Source organism: Mchenga conophoros, linkage group LG9, assembly GCF_057382185.1.
Source record: "Mchenga conophoros isolate Kocher_MC1m ecotype Shallow Benthic linkage group LG9, M_conophoros_male_GT1.1, whole genome shotgun sequence".
In the NCBI taxonomy this organism is placed as follows: domain Eukaryota; kingdom Metazoa; phylum Chordata; class Actinopteri; order Cichliformes; family Cichlidae; genus Mchenga; species Mchenga conophoros.
In genome coordinates this window covers 25,225,942-25,244,937 of record NC_140534.1, presented here as the reverse complement: position 1 = coordinate 25,244,937, position 18,996 = coordinate 25,225,942, and the positions used below count along the sequence as shown (strand labels likewise).

General features: G+C 43.6%; 1 protein-coding gene across 11 annotated transcripts in view; it reads left to right on the top strand.

Moving 5' to 3' along the window:
- Positions 1-1,508: 1,508 nt before the first annotated feature.
- Positions 1,509-18,996, top strand: part of atp8a2 (ATPase phospholipid transporting 8A2) — a 48,740-nt gene continuing 31,252 nt past the window's right edge. For 2 of the 11 annotated variants that reach the window (XR_014893919.1, XM_085287155.1), the window contains exons 1-22: positions 1,509-1,786; positions 3,980-4,087; positions 8,514-8,658; positions 12,123-12,222; positions 12,444-12,542; positions 12,628-12,673; positions 12,902-12,942; positions 14,531-14,604; positions 14,951-15,020; positions 15,273-15,400; positions 15,673-15,784; positions 16,112-16,280; positions 16,383-16,510; positions 16,604-16,681; positions 16,765-16,853; positions 17,069-17,113; positions 17,314-17,389; positions 17,481-17,669; positions 17,748-17,797; positions 17,889-17,958; positions 18,047-18,131; positions 18,297-18,436. Coding sequence is in view for 10 of the 11 variants with exons in the window: in XM_085287155.1 (XP_085143281.1) it covers positions 1,744-1,786; positions 3,980-4,087; positions 8,514-8,658; positions 12,123-12,222; positions 12,444-12,542; positions 12,628-12,673; positions 12,902-12,942; positions 14,531-14,604; positions 14,951-15,020; positions 15,273-15,400; positions 15,673-15,784; positions 16,112-16,280; positions 16,383-16,510; positions 16,604-16,681; positions 16,765-16,853; positions 17,069-17,113; positions 17,314-17,389; positions 17,481-17,669; positions 17,748-17,797; positions 17,889-17,958; positions 18,047-18,131; positions 18,297-18,436 (2,085 nt within the window). In the remaining variant the exon portion in view is untranslated. The other 9 variants (XM_085287160.1, XM_085287150.1, XM_085287151.1 and 6 more) reach the window with 9 other exon arrangements.

Genomic DNA, 18,996 nt, shown 5'->3' with positions numbered 1-18,996 from the left:
TACCTGGTTGCCTTAGCGACAGAAAGCGAAATAGAGATTACACGCGCTTAATTATGCGCGTCTTTGGCGTGCGCACCAGCGTGCCATGGATACGCAGAGACTCTGTCTCCGTGACGTGCGCTTCTTCCAGGTTCCCAAGCAGGCCAGAACGACCCTCGGTCCTCCGGGAAACGTGGCAGATGTAAACAGCAGCACTGGCTACCAATAATCGGATCTATTTTTAAAGACCTTGTTAAATCTGAACTTCCACTCAGCACTTTTAATTGACCTAAGCGATAAAAGCATAAACGATTATATAATAATATATAAACTTTTTAAAAAGTACTTTGAAAACAAAGTTGCTGAGAATTTCTAATAACAAGGGAAATCTTCTAAAAGACTTAGCTGTTTGTTCAGTAAAATGTTTCTGGCTGTATCTTTATGTATTTATCTCACACTGAGCCTCTAGAGACCGGGAGCGCTTACGCGTCTTATCCTCATCCCATGCGCGCTCCCGTGGCTTGTCTGAAGCAGTGTCATAAAGCAAAACCGAATACGAGCAAAAATGTCTCGCCTTTCCTTAAAAATATGAGCCTATTAAGCGTTCACTAAAACCATTTCCAAGTAAAATAAAATAAGATTTAAAAAAAGAAAAGAAAATATATTGTGAAAAAGTGGCTGTTTTCACAATATAACAAACATTTACAGTATAGATATACTGTATATAAATATATATGTTATAATATATAAGATATATATTTTTCATTTATTTATTTTATGCCCCTTTTATACTTTATATTTTAGACACAGAAAGGCAGCCAAATGATAGTTGGCTTTTAATATAGAATATAGTGAAAAAAAGATTTAAATTATTTCAAGTGTTTTGTGTGTGTATATAAAAGGAAGACTTTTATTTTATCCTTGTGACAATAAAGCTTTGAAACTTGAAACTACATTTTGCTATTAGCAGGTTATGTAGCGTGACAGTTATTAGTGTGTGTACTGTTTGTTTTTTTCACTTTAAAAACAAAATCAATTAATTTATTTTCTATCCTCTTAAAGCCCGAGGAATAAAACAATTGCCAGAAAATTATATATATATTTTTTGAAAATGGAGGATTTATTGAACCATCTGATTAAATTAAAAATAAAAATAAAAAAAAATATTAATTTCTAATATATTTATTTTTATTTTTCATTTTATTGCTCAAAAACTTGTATAATTTATTTCGGTTTTTCATTAGGGAAAAATCACACGGATGACGTCTCAAAAAAAAGGTGGCGGAAATACGATACAGTCGTCTTTACAGAATCCGAATCAAATAGAGTTATAGGGTTAAATAACCCGTTTTTCTCCTATACTGGACTTTGTAGGTTTAAATATGCTTCATAAATAAAACTGAGTGCACCGAAAGCAGAAGCAGGTCACCGTTTAACCGCAAACTTAAGCGTTAATTGACCGGCCGATGTCATGAATCCAGTTTATTATAGTCTAACGTAATTTTATTTTGAAAACACTGACCGGAAGCAACTATTGTGTCTAGTCTGACGCGACGCTGGAGCAGGCTGCCCTCTACACCACATCTCCGCGGTTTGACCGAGAAATAATGATCGCTGAGAAGCAGCAGCAGCAGCATCGGCGGCAGCGGCGACCGCAGCCCGAGCCCATGCAGAGCGTTGCTCCCCTGCTCCCCTCTCCGTGAGCATGACACCGCTCTGGCCTCCTCGTTCTAGCCGCACCGACTCTCGTTCACCGCTCGCAAGATGTATTTCAACCGGAGAGCCAAGAAGATCCACAGCGAGGGAGGTAAGCAGCACGAAGAAACGTGTTATTTAATCTTTGCACGACCCGGGTTCCGCCCGCCGCTCTCTGCTGTCACACATCACTGTGAAGTGAATCCCACTAACGGGCCTGTCCTTTTTTCTGCATACAGCGGCCTGTGTAGAAAATCGTGCGCTTTTGATATGTGCTTGGCATAATAACGGGGAACCGTTTTATTCGGGACTGCGGCATCCACACGGAGGGACATGCCGGTGTTTATCCTCCAGTCTCGCTCATTTCTTGGCACCGGAGAGGAATGCAAAGGGCAAGCAGACTGCAGGTGCCTGCTTCAGGTCTCATTTAGAATAGCCTGGCATCATTATGGAGGAGCCAAGTGAAGGAATTTCTGATGACCTCAATAGTATTTATCTTCCACGGGTTAAATGTGTGACCTTATCAATAAATATTGACTGCCTTGTGTAAATCTGACCTATGGCCTTGTTATGGTGTTATATAATTATGCTGTAACAGATTTGTGTTCCTCCTGTGCTGCATCATAGTGTCCGCGATTGACTCTTAAAAAAAAAGACAATGTATTAACCTACTTTTGCTGTGATTGAAAGCGAAATATTAGCAATATAAGGTGACAAATTTACCCCCAGGCCTGCAGATCGGTCCAAGAACAGCCTATTACCTCGCCGACTTAAATGCCACGTGACTCTCTAAAGCGCTCTCCTTATCTCACCTTTATCTCAACCTTAAGGGCATCCACATCCACAGCGTGTTCAGTTTTAAAGTGCTTCACACCCTTATGTTGAATAAAGGGATGTTTCAGTCTGTTGCTCACGCGTGAATCTGCCTCATGCAACAGGATGCATTGAACCCCCGTTCATGCAAGAACCTGCACTGTCTCAGTTTTTAGCAGGAAAATGTCCTCATCAGCTAACAAGCTGGCCAGAAGGTGAGGATGCTGAAACAACCTGCTGCATCAGATGATTTCACACATGGCAAGCAGACGCTGGATTGGATTGTCCTGGAAAAGAAGAGCACGTGTTCGCCTCATCCAGTGGCTTTTAATAGTGACCGGCACATATTGTCAGGCTGCTCTGCTGTTGTGTGTGTGTGTGTGTATCTGTGTGTGAGTGTGGCTGCATGCCTCTTGCAGCTTCCAGAAATAGAAAGCAGGGTAAATTGTGAGCGCCAACTGGGCCATACTATCTTCAGGCCAGAAGTTCCACATATTTATTTGTTGTTAAAAAAAAATGCATTTCCACTTTTTACAAGCAGAAGGTCAAATGGTTAAGAAAGTGACATTGTTCCTGTTTTGTAGATCCCTCCCACCCACTTATTATTTGCATATATAAATATGTTTTAAACTGAATATCAGGTGGTCTCATGATGAATTTGTTACCTTATTTACACTGTGATTTTCAGATATAATCCTGCAGCTTTTTTTGGTTTCGTGGGGTCTAAAAGTTGCTTTAAAGCTTTTATACTTTAAGCACAGGATGGTAGTCTAGTCAACGTCTGCATGTTTCCGCCTGGGTTCCTCACGGTGCTTTTACTGTAATCTCTTGAAGCCTGACCGCTTGATTCTTTGCTCCAATTAGCGAGCTGCCACATGCCTGGCAATGACGTCTGCAGCTGCCAGTCTGTCACATTTATTTACACACATTTGCAAAGAGAGTTATAGTTTTAACTGTTTGTGTTTAAGAGGAGCCTTAGAAATATAAAGCATGTGTGTAGTAGTGAGTGCTGAGTAAAAGCATTCTGCTCCATTTGAATATCAGTGTAAGGCCACATTTTCTACTAGTGTTGATGTGCTTTCTTAATGTGAGTCATGCAGCTCAGCCAACTGTCAACAATACATCTGTTTAGGGAAGATAATGACTGGTTGTCATGGCTGCCAAGCTACCTAAGATACCATTTAGGAGATAACAGGGAGGCCCAGTAAGCTGCTGAAACAAGGCATTTACATGAAGTAGCCAGGAGGAGGCACTCCTGGGCAAGCTATGAGGGGTTTGGTCAAAGTGATTTCTGAGCAGCTGTTCAGGCTTGCATCCATCATATGCTGGCATGAGTCTCATCTCAGCTCACACACAAACAAATCATCTGGGTAGTCACTGACACGTGGATGTGCTGTGTGAGGTACAGTCTGTGTGTACTGACTTGTTGTCTTGTTTGTGTGTGTGTGTGCTGTCCTCTCTCGCCGTGGCCTCTCTCTCTTGGCGTCCACAGAGCAGTTAGTGTTGACCACCATTAGGCAGGAGTCTCCTGAGCTGCAGGACCCAGGCCAGGGCGCCGGTGCTACCATGCGTGCCCGCCTCGCAGACAGGTTTGACAAAAGTGAGTTTGCTCGAATTAGACTGGATGATGCCCCCATCTGTGTCCGGAGTCCCAAGGTGCATGTACCAACAGCTAGGGGCAGGCGTGTCTCAACCCCCGGCCCTCAAGAGCTACAACATTGAGTTACTCACATTAGGATCTCAGGGTCTTTGCAGAAAAGGTTATGACACGTTATCACTGTTGTGGACTGATCATCTGTAGCTCCTTGGGGCCTGGAGTGCGATGAATGCTGAACAGGACCCTCTCACTGCATGTGCTTGTAGATATTGGTGGCATACCTGTAGTAGTTCATGCTGGTGAAGACAAAGCTATATGGGGTATTTAAGCAAGTGCATCTGCATGCTGTAGAACTCAGCACATGCACGCATAGATATGGCATGCCTGAACAGCATGTACAAGAACACTGCTGCATGCATGTAGGTACGACTCTGGGTATAGAGAGGGGCATGGGAGTAGCTGCATGTCGATGGGTCTTTTTTTATGTTTTATGGCTTTAAAAGATTTACTTTCACCTGTTTGTGTGTGTGTGTCCATAATGCAGTGTCAGTGTGTGTGTGTGCATTTGCATACATTAGTTTAAGGTGTATGAGCGTGTTGCAATCGCACCTGTGGGATTATTAGGTTATGGATGAGCAGCAGGTGAAGTTGCAGAGCAGACACAGAGGGGATTATCACGCTTGCTCACTTGGGCCGTAAGAGGCTTGCTCGCCTTACTTCCTACTCTGTCAGAGCGGCCAATGGACCCACTGGGAATGATAGACGCCAGGTCTCCCGAGACCTGCAGATAGGGCGTGCAGGTCACCTAAGAGAGCAACGACAGCCATGGGACGCAGGGGTCGCCAAGGCAGACGGCGCTCTGTCGGTAATGCTTTCCTGACAACACACAGCCATTTTATTCTTGACTGGATTCAATGCATGTAGGCAAAGATGTGGGGTTTTTTGGGTGTTTCTTTTTTCTGAACTTCATTAACGTTAAATGGGGAGGGGGGAGTTGGTGTTTAGCTCAAGAACACTTTGACAGGCCTTCTTGTTGTAGAGGATGACAAATGGAGGTTTTGCTGTTAAGGGATGAGCTAAGACACTTTCCTGCCATTCTTTGAGGCAGGGATACCAAACACAGAAATAGAGTACTTTCATTTGCATTGTACATTCAGATAGTTGTTCAGATAATGAAAACATAGAATGAGCCAGAGGATCTGTCCCAAGTGTGGCTTGTTTGGAGTGGAAGTTCTTCACCAACCGAGGATAATTGTATTCTGCTATAACTGCTGTTAATTAGTAGCTATTATCTTTTTGGCTAATTTCATTTCTGAGCTGAGAATTGTGTCTGCACCAGGCATGATTGGATTAGATGCCCAAGCATCTCTGAAGCTACATTCGTGCCATTTCAAACTCTATTCTGACAGGCAGTGAGGGACACCGCTTGACAGTGGAAAGCTGTGGGCGCAGCACCGGGGCGGAGTGTCTGGTGAAATATGCTCTGCCATACTGGAAAATGTTGATGAATTATGCAGCTCCCATCTATGCATTATTTATAGCCTGGCCAGCTTTTTAAACTGTGAAGTTTTGGCACGAGGCCAGATCAGATTGGATTCAACACAAACCCACAACAAATTAACACCGTGTATTAAGATATTATGAAGCTTGTGATAAGTAATATGCTTTGTTTTCCCATCTGAGGCCCTTTGCAAATGCTGAAACATCACATTTTGCCTGCTAGCTGTGCTAAATGTGTTTGGCTTAATCGCCTTCTCATGACACATGTATTCTCAGCAGAGAGGTGCGTAAAAGATTATCAAGCATCGTTGCATAATGGATGTATGTTTTCCTCGGAGCGTATGATTGCTCTGAGGAAAGGAGACGTGTTTTTGTTTAAGACTCACCAACAGAATGGGTGGCTGGTAGCATCCTGCAAGCAGAGTAAGAGATCAGCGTGTTAATTGAATTGGGATCAGTCTAGTCTTACCTGTTGTGGCTGCAGGTCATCAGACCTGCGCTACCTGTGTGTCTGTCTTGGGCGCTTCACGTGTAATTGACCTGGCTGCTCTCTGAATGGGGTTTGCTGCTGAGTCATCGCTGGCCTGTTCGGTAATGAGTTACGGAGGTGATGGCATTTCTGCTCCATCAGAGATGAGTTACTGAGGCATTAATCTCCTCAGAAATGAATTATAGCTTGAGTGGGTTGCTGAAAAAGCCATTATTGATCTCCTTGGAAAGGTGTCTACAGGGGTTTTAAAAAGTGAAGTGGAAGGATGAAGTTTGTTCAATAAAAATGTCTGCCCGTGTAGAAATGACCAAAAAAAGGCTGAAAACATCAGAGGTGCTCGATGGCATTATAGTTGGCATGCATTGCCGTTTATTACCTTTACCTTTGAATGTTCCTTGATCACTTCCTCGCAGCTCTTTACTATCTCAGTTGACTTTGTTGCAGTTTGCACTGTGGAGAGCTGAGCTGTGATTGGGTCTTAAATCTCCGTGTGGTCCAGAGGTAATAGCTAATGGAGATATAGAGATAAGAGGCTGTTCATTTTCTGTGGGCTTGGTTAGACTTTGACCCTTCCTCTGTGTCATGTGCGGACACGTCGCGGGCTTGTGTGGAGCGGTTGGAGTGCGCAAACTCTTGAAATGTCGAGCAGTTTTGAGGTAAAAAGCAGAAAACACGAAAAACTCACAAATATAATACCACGGAAATACGTTGGGTTCACATAACTCCCTGGTAAACTATTAAATAGGTGTAGCCGTTTCCTGTAAGCACACGTAACCTTATGTCTCTTTCAGTGGAAAAAGTCTGATGGGCCAGCAGATTTGATCACGTAAGCCTGGCTCGCTTACTTCTGGGTAATTTTACAGTTTATTGGCTACTTTAGAGCCGCAAGCTTGAGTGGAATATAATAGTATTAAACTGTTTGGTTATTGATGAGGGGAGAAGATGACTCGTCTATTGTTGGAGTTCGGTAGTGCTGCAGAAATAGAGTTTCAGGACTGTGGAAATTCAATCTTGCAATTAGCCTGCTGTTGTTTTCACTTACAGATTCACTGACAGAGAGTACACAGATCCCAACAAACTCAGAGCATTGTGATGCATATGATTTCATTATGCGTTATATTTGCAACAGCTTTTAGGGAATAGTATAACAATGACACAGCTCGTACATTTGGCCTATTATACATTGCAATTTTGGACATGCAGAAACACAAACGACTATATAATCTATACAACCTGCAAGAAGTGACTGTTGCTGCTGTTGCAGAGGCATCACAGTGGAGGGACGCAACACGAAGTGATCTGATGGATAGCTCCAGCTTCACGGATGTTATTTGACCCATCTGGTAAAGTGCCACTAGACCTTAAGGCGATATCAGGCTTCTGGCCCTTTAAAGACGAAACCCCGGCTTTGCCCCTCCGCAGCACTGAAGGAGCTCCATATGGCTTCCTCTCCTTGTCTGAGCTGGTAACAGCGAGCGGCTCGATACCACACCAGAGGGAGGAGATCGTCCAAAAAAGAGACGGATAAAAGCTTCAAGAGGCGGCAGGTGGCCAGATGACACGGCGGCGGAGCTTCTCGGGCCAGTATCTTTCAGCACCGGGGCTGGGAGTTTCCTGCTCAGCAGAGCCGAAGGAGGGCAGAGGGAGGACGGGCGTGCTGCTGCATCTGTCCTCGCCCAGGTTCGCTGTTGTTCCAGCTGAGTAAACTGTGGCGTCCCGACCTGTTTGGGTGTCCGTCACTCCCCTAACGGCTCCACAGAACCGCACTTGCTCCGCGTTAATGCGCACGCTTGATGATGAAAAACTGCCCGGCTCCCGGAGCTCATGCGGGGGTGAATGAGCGGAGACCACGACGCTTTAAAATGGTTGGAGACGACAAAGCCGGGAGGGCGGGCGGGGAAGCAGCGAGTCTGCAGGAGGAAAAGCGTGGTGCATCCTACTCTGCCACTTCCCCCCCTTTTTTTTGGATAATTTGTTCTTAATGATGGTCGCGATGCGCGAGGAGGTTTCTCAGTTTTACATTTGAGCAAGTTGAAGTGCTGATTTAAAAAAAAAACAACAATAACAAAAACCAAACCGACCCGGTGTGTTTGTTCGCCATTGTGCATCCCTCAGCACATCCATTATACGCGGGGGGTCCCGTGGGCGTCGGGAAACGCGCGTGTGTGCATTGACGGTACCTGAAAGACAAGAGGGGGGTGTTTATAACGGGAAACGTCATTGAATCAACCCCGCCGGCTTCAGCATACATCAGCATACAGTAGCCTCTAGTACTAATTAGTCGCCCTCGCTTTTGAACCTAAACCACGTCTCCAGTCTCTGTCTCTCTCGCGCTCTCTCTCCCCTTCCCTCCCTATCTCTTTCTCTCTCTCTCTCTGCCTCTCATTCTCTCTCGCACTCACTCAGCCTCGCCTCTCTCCCATCAATCCAACGGTGCAGGACCTGCTTGCTCGTCCGCCGGTTACCGCAAGGCAGATGATGAGATGTCCGGGACCACTTCCCATGCGGATCCCGTAGACGCCTCGGCGCGGACGGTGCTTCTCAACCGGCCTCAGAATACCAAGTTCTGCGACAACCATGTCAGGTAGGCGTCACCCCCGAGCTTTTAACTTTTGCTACAAAGCATGCCTTGCGTGCCCTGTGGTTTTACGCACTGCTTTTTTAGGAATAGAGGACTGTGCTTCCTGACTAGCTGTCAGCAGAGAGAGAGAGAGAGAGGCGGAAGGATTTTACCCAAAATAATCGAAAACTTTTTTTTTGTTGCTGTAAAAAAAAAAAAAAAGCACTTCAAACCGTTGCACACCTCAAAAGTCGGTCAGACTGACTTTTGTGCAGATTTTTAATTGTTTGTTTGCACTCATCTTATTATTGCTGACCCATCTTTAGTACGCCTACATTTTATTTGTGCATGTACCATTTCAAGTCAAAGCACACAACCAGAGTGTAGACATCTGGTGTCGTACTAAAGAACACCATTTGCTCACAGGGGCTTTAGACCAACCTTGTCAGGGTGAAGTACCCTCTCTTCTTCTGCAGAGTAGTCTTTGGACGAGTGAGACTTAGTTTATTGTCCTCTTGTAATAGCTCTCTTTGTTTTAGTTTTGATGAAATCACACTGAATGTTTTACTTTAGAATACTATTAGGGGTGGACATCTATTGACAAGCCAGTTTAATAACTCACCTATTAAAAAGCTTGTTTGTATCTCTGCAGCAGTCTAAAGGCTGAACATATGTCCACTGCCTAAAGGACGCAGGAGGATCTCAGTGGAAAAAGATTTAATCAGTATACGTCCTCATGAATAATTTTGGATGTTAATCAAAATAAAGATACATGTTAGAAAGAAAATTTAGAAGAAGGTTTCTTTTTCTGTTCCCCTGTTGTCACAGTGTCTACTGTGCTTGTGCTGATTAGATTTCACTGAGGATCAAAGCTGTCCACTCTTATCTCTCATGACTCAGTCAAAGATCGTAGCTGTGGGGACTACAAAAGATTCACCTAGTGTTTTGGTGGTCCCCGGTGCTTCTGCAGCCAACATATGTACTAATCTGTCGTAAGTAAGGTTCACGGGCCGAGCCAAACAGCCTGTGCTGCGACAAAGAGTCTCTTTTTTCAATCTCTTATTGTCCCAGCTGTCATTAGAATACTTTACTGGCTCAGCTGTAGTAATAAATAGAAACTCAGTCAAGTCTGATTCAGGCAGACACCAGTGAAATTTGGCTCTTGTTGCTGTTTGCATGTTGTAACTGAGGACGGTGCCATGAGGAGACCAGGGTTCGCGGTCGGTGAGCGAAAGGCTCGACGCTGCGCAGCGAGCATTCAGTGGGCTTGCTGTCATTGTCGGGAGAGTCAGTTCCACTTTTAAAAACCCCCCAATTCAGCTCTACAAAGAAGATTAAGGTGGTTGCTCCCTTGCTCCTCTGATTGGATCATGCATGGCGTGTTGCCCCCACTGCATGGTGATTGGAGAGGCGGGAGCACTCTGGCTCCAGAGGCATGGCCTTTGATGTCTCCGTGTTCCTGTAAATCTTCAGTTTGTGTTTTAAAAGTTCAATAGCACTATTGATTTTTTTTACGGGGGCGGAGATTAAAGCCTTGTAGCTTTTATCTGTATACTCAACTCACCTCTTCTCCAATTTCCCAGATCCATCGCTTCCTTTTTTTTTTAATGTTGTTGTTTTCATAGCACATTGCCATTAAGCACAAAGTAACATGTGCATAACTCATGTTCTTCCCATTATATCAATGACTCTTCTCCGACCTCGGCCCAGTTCTTAATGCATGAAGAACTCAGTCTGTTTTTTATAAAAACATGTCAAAGCCACACAACTGCAGGAGAGCATCACCCCTGCAGCTGACAGCTGTTAACCCCACCAGCAAGTTGGACATTTATGCTATAAAAAAATAACACCGGCAGAAGTTTTGGGTTGTTTTCTATCTTTTTTTTTCTTTTTCTTTTTTTTTGCTAAAGCACTGGAAGCCGGGGTCTTGCTCTTTGTGGCATCTGGTATCACTTGTCTGTGGTTAGATTGAGGCTACCTTATCTGCTCGATCATCGGTGTAGCTTCATTGACTCTGACGTAACCAGAGCATCTGGGTTAGACTCAAGTTCTGAATATGTCACACAAACAGGTTCTCATATTATAAAATCAAAGTTGGTTTAGCGCAGGTTCAGAAACAGTCACGTACACTGGGCATGTGAGTCACAGTGAAAACAGAAAGCAGACAGTTGGTTGCTTGTACACAAAACTGCAGGAGAAGAACTAGAGTGCCAACAAGACTTCTTTACTTGGATCGACCATCAGGTGGTACTCTTACTGAAAGTATCAAGCGAGTATATGGTTGTCATGGCAGCAGGGGGGGAAAAAGTAATTGCAAAGCAAGTATGGCGACATTTTTAAGAGAGGTACTGGGGGGCGTTATCCATCGCCAAAGGATCGTAGGGCAGTGGAAAAAGGAGTACCCACGTGAAAAGGATCACATGTGGGCTTAGCTAGATGTGTTTTGACTTAATTATGGCGATGGATAGAATCCAATTAAAAAGCGACTGTAGGTGTTTCCATCCAAAAAGTCTCCATTTCTGTCCAAACTAAGACGCCGTTTTAATTTTGTTTAAGTTAAAACTGGATAAACAGGATTTTCAAATGTCTCTACTACCCTTTTGGGTGTGTTAGAAGTTGCAAAACACTACAAAAGTTACGCAAAAATGCATTAGTGTGGCTGTACCCGGAGGACAGTGTGTAACAGTGTGACTGAAAAGCATCTGTTGGGCTTCTGTCTTTTTAGTTTTTTGGTGTGTGTGTAACATCCCGGCCTTTATCGTTCTGTGTCTGAGTGTAAGGCAGATGGCGAAAGCAGTTTTGGGTTCATCTCCAAGGAGATTCTGAATTGTGATAGAGGAGTGTGTTTTGCAATTTGCTGCATGCAATCTATGCCCTCACGCACGCTAACGCACACTGTCCATTATGCAGTCGGAAGCGGAGGCTCTTACTGTTCACTCAGGCTGCACGGGGGAAAAAAAGAAAACAACACAAAAACAAGGCAGGCCTTGATTTGAAGGGTGACTTCTTATTTTTAGCTCATCTGAAAGCTCTTACTGTAGCTCCTGGCTATAACAACGCTAATCGATACAGCTGTCTGATCAATACAGATGACTGACAAAAAGGTTGCCAAGGCTTCTTTGCGCTGTTTTGGGGTATTTTGGGGTCTAAATTTAGTGTTGGATTAAACGTCTTGGCCTATTTATAGAGAGGGTTGTGTGTTTGCAGGACGTAATGGCTCTGTTTTGCACTCTCTGAGCACAATTTTGTGTTTGTAAGAGATTTTCAAGTGCTGCAATATTAAAACCCAAATGGACTTCTTTGTTATTCAGCCTTTAAGGTAATGCTACTCAAGCATTCCCTGAGTGAGGAAAAAAAATCATTAGCTCACAATTTATGCATGAAGTCCCAGCTTTGCTAAAGCTTTACCTGACTTTTCCGGCATCTCTTTGAACGTAAACAACTTTCCCTTTTTGTCTTTCTTTTGTTCTCACTGTCTTCTTCTACAGCACCACAAAGTATGGGATTCTCACCTTTCTGCCGCGCTTTCTGTACGAGCAGATCCGACGTGCTGCCAATGCCTTCTTCCTGTTCATCGCACTCATGCAGGTAAACCCCAGCAGCTGCCAGCGCTGTTTGCTCAGCGAACTGTTTGTTTGATTTCTGCACTCAGCCCAGCCTTTAGATGCTCCGTCCTGCAAAGCCTATTTCATCGCATGTCAGAGTGTGCAAAAGTCCACCTTTAAGGGAAATGCGGTGTTATGAAATGGCATTTCTTCTCTTTGCGATCAGCTCTATCAGCATCAATTTCTCTCTTTCTCCCTCATTAGCAAATCCCTGATGTGTCACCGACCGGTCGCTACACCACGCTCGTCCCGCTTATCTTCATTCTCACAGTGGCCGGGATCAAAGAGATCATAGAGGACTATGTGAGTATCACCATGTGAGTATCACCATAAACTGGAAAAGTGATGCGTTGTGGGGCTAACTTAATCGTCGTTCATCTCGCCACAGAAAAGGCATAAAGCAGACAACACGGTCAACAAGAAGAAGACAACAGGTATCACGCGTGTGCTTGTTAATGTGCTTTCTGTTTTTCATGAGAGTGCTCGTGTGTGCGTGTATTTGCGTGGGCTTTGTTTTCCTTTCATGTCAGGGTGAATGGCTGTTGTCTATCAGTCATTATAGCGCAGGCCGCCGTGCCCCAGACAAATGTTTAGTGGCTATGAATACTGCATGAGAGCTGCTCTATAGGCTGACTGATGGCTGTGTTGTCCTTGTCTCTCAGTGCTGCGGAGCGGAGCCTGGCAGACATTTATCTGGAAACAGGTATCGTCACATTCTTCGACTCTCGTGCTCTGACTTATCTCTCTTGCTGTTTCACAACACTGATTAGCCTGTTTCATTGCCACGAGCGACGTCAAATAACGTTGAAAGAAGTATGAGAAACTCTCTTACTGTACTGAATGAATTTCAGGTATTGTAAAAAAGCATGCAAAAGAAACAAAAAGTGAACGCTTCGGAATGAAATACTTCAAAGCAAGAGCAGTAACCCTCATGAGATGATAAAAAATAACAGTTAGTACATCTGATTATGTCCGTTAGAGCTAAGAGATGGCTTTTAATGTGGACTTATTCCACCGTTTCCCACACCTATTTTTTATTTGTTCAATAGACTGTCCTATGAGTACTTTGGATCCTTGACAGGCAAAACATGCTTGTCCTATTAGTAGTCACGTTTCATGATCAGATAACAAGCGCATCTAATTGTTCTTCAGGGGATTAATTTGTCCAGTATTTCAAACAGGCACATCTTTTTTGTTGAATAGTTGCGTTTTCTCCGGTGGTTTGCAGTTCATTGAACCGAGTGAGTGTATAACCCGCTCACACAAAGCTTTTTCCTTCCAGTCTTTTTTGTCATTTCTGCAGGGTTGTGAATGTTCTTAGCGGACGTGCCCATTAACTGAGTCCAGCTGTGCACAGTCTTTCTCCAGCAGGTCAAGTCAAATCAAATTTGAACCCTCGTTATGCGGATGACAGACGTCTACAGCAGAAATTAAGCCCCATTGTTTCACAGTGACACGACAGGTGCAGGAATTTGATTCAGTCGCCCTTCAAGCCCTTAAATAACTTTTCAGCAACTTTGGGTTCGCTAGATCATAAAATCAGTTTTTGGAAGAGTTTTTGCTTTTCTTTCTATTAATGAAAGTCTGAGGGATTCTTTAAAAAAGTCGCCCTTGCCCTTCATACGTGATTATAATAAGATGCAGGGTCAGTACAGTAGTTTTTTTTGTTTTTTTGATTGTGTAGGAATTGGCAGTGTCACAGTTTACATCCTATCCAAGATTGTCACATTTCTTGAAGCGAAGCTTACCTCCCCCCTTCCTGTGTACTTGGAAAACAAGTTTCCGGCTGCTGATCCGAGGAGAACCGACAGCCTGAAACACTTGCGTAGTTTCTGCAGTGCCTGATGTAGCAAACTGGCAGTGTTTTAGCATGACTGTCTACAGTTATAAAGTCAGCTCCACATGCTTTGCCCTGACCTTGGTTCTCTGAAGTTATCATGCATTCCTTTTTTTGGAATTGGGTCATTTGGGGAAACTTCTCAGCTACACGAGGACTTTCTTTAGGAATTGTAATGTGTATATACTTTTAAATCAGCTGCAGAATTTCCTGGAACACTTCACAAGACAAAAGTGTTCCTTCTCTTTTCTTCTTTCTTGCTCATGAATCGCATAAAACTTCAAACTCGTCTTTTTTATTTGGCTGCATCCTCTGCTGGTCACATATTATTAACCTGCCCATTGTTTCCTCTCGGTCTTCATCTCTTACCCCTCCTGTTCTCTGTTACCCTCTGCCTCAATGCCCCTCTTCTTCCCTGCCTCATGCTGTTGCACTGCTGCGTCCTGGCCACAAGGTGGCAGTAGGAGATATAGTGAAGGTGACTAATGGCCAGCACCTCCCAGCTGACATGGTTATAGTGTCCTCCAGGTCAGAGTCCTGTGTCTCTCTGTCTGTGTGAGCATGCTGCATGTACCTCATTAATATATTCTAAACATCTGTTAAGCTGCTTTTAAGGGCTGCTGCTAATGTTTATTTTTATTTGTGGTTCATTTATTATTTTTGTTAAATGGATAAAAATAATAAGTCATTTCTAGCTTAATTACTTCCTAAAAATGTAGCTTATTATTTATCAACTTTAAATTAAAAATATTATAGTTATTTACAGATCTTTGCAGGCAATGTTTAATGTTCAGAAATAACAGTTTATGGTTTTCTGTGCATTGTTGTTTATCTTTATAGTGTTTTTAATCCAAACCTGCCCTCTTCTCTGCAGTGAACCACAGGCCATGTGTTACATTGAGACCTCTAACCTGGACGGAGAAACCAACCTGAAGATCAGACAGGTGGGTTGTCTGTCTGTCGTTCGTACGTCTCGTGAATGTGACGTCTCTTCAAATGTCCCTCATTTTGCCCCAAAGGACGACTTGAAAATTGACCGATTAAATTTTCAAAGGCAAAAACAAAGCAAATTTGTAATTTTTTAAAGAATTTTGTACAAAGTCCAGTAGTGCAGTTGCTTTCTCATACTTTGTCTGGTTAAACCATTGCCTCAGTAAGCGCTCCTTGACTTTACTTGTCATGCCTTTGCTTTCCAGGGTCTCCCACTCACGGCTGGGTTTCAGACCCTGGAGGATTTGATGGCACTGTCTGGTCGTCTGGAGTGCGAAGGCCCCAACAGACACCTGTATGACTTCACTGGCACTCTACGGCTGGAAAACCAGAAGTGAGAGACATACTTTTTTTCCTCGTCACTTAGGTTTGAGCTCTAGCAAATGCTCTGTCAGAATTAGGTGCTAAAATCTGTTTTGTTTTAAACTTGCACAGCACTGGTTCCTCACGGAAGACATGCAGTGATTCGCATTTTTTGTGGATTAAAAAAACAATTAGGAAGTAAAAATTGAGAAGCAACTTAAAAGTAGAAAAATTAATTGCATAAACTGCAGAAATCGACATTTATTTACTTGATTTGGGGCTAAAAACCTCTCTTTCATTCAGTCCAGTCCCTCTGGGTCCAGACCAGGTGCTGCTGCGTGGCGCCCAGCTCAGGAACACGCAGTGGGTTGTGGGAATTGTTGTCTACACTGGCCACGACTCCAAACTGATGCAGGTAAATCCTCTGCTGTGTTCTAAGTCAGTAAACTGTGAATAAGCATGAAAAATCCGGCATTTGAAGCCAAATTTCAAATTGTTTATTAATTAGGATCTCTTCGTCATCCTTGCCTGGGCGAGTTTAGAGCTTTCAGTTAACCGTGACACATTCTTAACCGGGACTGCATCCAGACTAATCTTCAGCTACAGTCTTTGGATTGCTCGTGCATTCTCCTGCTAAAAATGGATGAAAATCGGTCATCTGAATTATGCATTTCTGTTACTGTTACTGCAATAATTAATTGAGTAAAACGTAGCTCCTAACAAAAGCCTTTCCAACTCCCAGAACTCCACCAAGGCGCCACTGAAGCGCTCTAATGTGGAGCGGGTGACCAACATGCAGATTCTGGTTCTGTTTGGCATCCTGCTGGTCATGGCACTGGTCAGCTCTGTGGGCGCAGCCATCTGGAACAGAGAACACACAGACGAAGCCTGCTGGTACCTGTCCCGGGCCGGTGAGACCATAACGCGCCAAGATTGCTTAAGTCTCATTATATTACTTGCATGTTTGGGTAAATCTGGGTTATTACATGAAGGAATTTTGTCTGCGACTTCAGGCGACATCTCCCTGAACTTTGCATATAACCTACTGACGTTCATCATCCTGTACAATAACCTGATCCCCATCAGCCTGCTGGTCACTCTGGAGGTGGTGAAGTTCACACAGGCTCTCTTTATTAACTGGGTATGACCCGTGCATCATTTTTAATGCGTGCTTATAAACTACAACTGGTCGATTACACACTTACTTCAAGTGTTTTTTTGCTCTTGTCCTCAGGATGTGGAGATGTACTACTCAGAAACGGACACGCCAGCCATGGCGCGAACGTCTAATCTTAATGAGGAACTGGGCCAGGTCGGTTCCTCGCCCTCTTCGTAACGAGCTGCTCTAAAACATCCTGCTTTTGTTCTCGTTACTCACCGTCTGTCTTTTTCTAGGTCAAGTATCTGTTTTCCGACAAGACTGGAACTCTGACCTGTAACATCATGCACTTTAAGAAGTGTACCATAGCCGGGATAACGTATGGGTCAGTTATCGCATCTGTAAATAAATTCTCACCTCTTTTTCTCTCAGATCGTCTTACTGATATTTCCTTATCGGCCTGTGTTAGATGAACTTAATTAGCATTAGCTGCTGCTCAGTTGATTAATCTCGTGCATGCTTAATTAGATGAACTAATCAAATTCATCAACTGATTTCAAACTAATTCCTTTTGCATTTCCACCGCATTCATTACTGCAGCCACTTCCCTGATCTTGACTGTGAGCGTTCAATGGACGACTTCAGGTTAGTGACCACCTCCCCCTCAACATCAGCCTTTCCCTTTTTAGTGGTTTTTTTCCTCATTTTGTGCGTTGGACTCTTTCCTAAATGTTTACATGCTTTTATCAGAAAATTATGTCTTGTAGCCTGCAAAGACCCCCCCCCAACACACACACACAAAATAAATAAAATACATTTGGATTCTTTTTTTTTTTGTCTTTTAGTAATCTGCCATCCAGCAGCCACAACTCCACAGAGTTTGACGACCCAACTCTGATTCAGAACATCGAGAAGGACCATGTGAGGCTTTTCTCTTTCTTTCTTTGAAGCCATCCGTCTTGGAGGCTGTTGCTAATAACCACGTTCACTCTGTTTGCTCGCGGGCGTTCAGCCTACATCACCTCAGATCTGCGAGTTCTTGACGATGATGGCGGTGTGCCACACGGTGGTTCCAGAGAGGGAGGACGACCAGATCATCTACCAGGCCTCGTCCCCTGACGAAGGAGCACTGGTCAAAGGAGCCAAAGGGCTGGGCTTTGTCTTCACTGCCAGGACCCCTGATTCAGTCATCATTGAAGCTGTAAGTGTGTAACCGCACACGTCTCTGGAGTCGCAGCTACTTTTTGGACAGGAGCTGACATTTTTTTGTGGGTTTCAGATGGGGGAAGAGAAGAGCTATGAGCTACTGAATGTGCTGGAGTTTTCCAGGTGAGCTTGAAGTTGATGTTTTTCTTAACCAGTGATAAAATGCTGATATGAGACTGCTTTGGGTTGAGACTAAACTAAATTGTCTTTACAGTAACCGTAAACGGATGTCTGTGGTGGTCAGGACACCCAATGGGAAGCTCCGGCTGTACTGCAAAGGAGCGGTGCGTTTATCTCATTATCAGTAAATTCAGATGTTAATGAATGTAAGGTAATGGTTTTAATTTAATGGTCAATTCCTTGTTTTTGTAGGATAATGTTATTTTTGAACGTCTGACCGAAGCGTCTCAGTACAAAGACTTAACAGTTGCTCATTTGGAACAGTTTGCTACTGAAGGTAAGAAGGTAGATTTTGTAGTTTTTGATTTTTAAGGCTTTTCCTCTGTAAGTCAGACTTAAGTCACAAATTTGTTGGCATTTGGTGGATGTCTTGCAGCTAACAGCAACTATTTCAGCTCAGTAACAAGGCTTTGACCAGCTTATCTTCCTTCCATCCACTCAGGCTTGAGGACACTGTGCTTTGCGTACGTGGACCTGGAGGAAGAAGCGTATCAGGAGTGGTTAAAGGAATATAATCGTGTCAGCACCATAATCAAAGACCGCGCTCAGAAGCTTGAGGAGTGTTATGAGCTGCTGGAAAAGGTAAACACAACATCTCTTTGTCTAAAATGATGTGTGTTGGTGACCTCCTGTTGGTTTATTCTGTTGTATTTATCCGCGACACCTTAAAGGCCGGGAAAATATTTTTTGACATTAAACTTCTTCACCTTCTGGCTGAATATTGGACATATCATCTTGGCAGAACTGGTAGGGTTAAAGTTGTGGCATTAAATACATTGTACATTGTAATTATGTACAATTGTCTGAACTGATGATCTTGGAATCCTCAGTTGATTAGAAATGGCTCCCAAAGATCTTCCAAGTTTATGTAAATGTACAGGTTCCTTGGATTTCCCCATTGTTTTGAGTATTGATCAGTCCAGTGAGTGCTGTCAAACAAAAAAAATTATGCTGCCAAAGAGAAAATACCAGTTGCAGTCAGTCATGATCACTAATGAGAAGTTAATGGGCCTTGGTCTCGTCAAGTTAAAAGACAGTCTACTTCTGACCCTGTGTGGATCTGAGAAAATCCAAAAAGAATTCAAGGTTATACACCCAGTTATTGTTTTTTAGTCATTAAAGATGCCTAGTGTACAGTCATT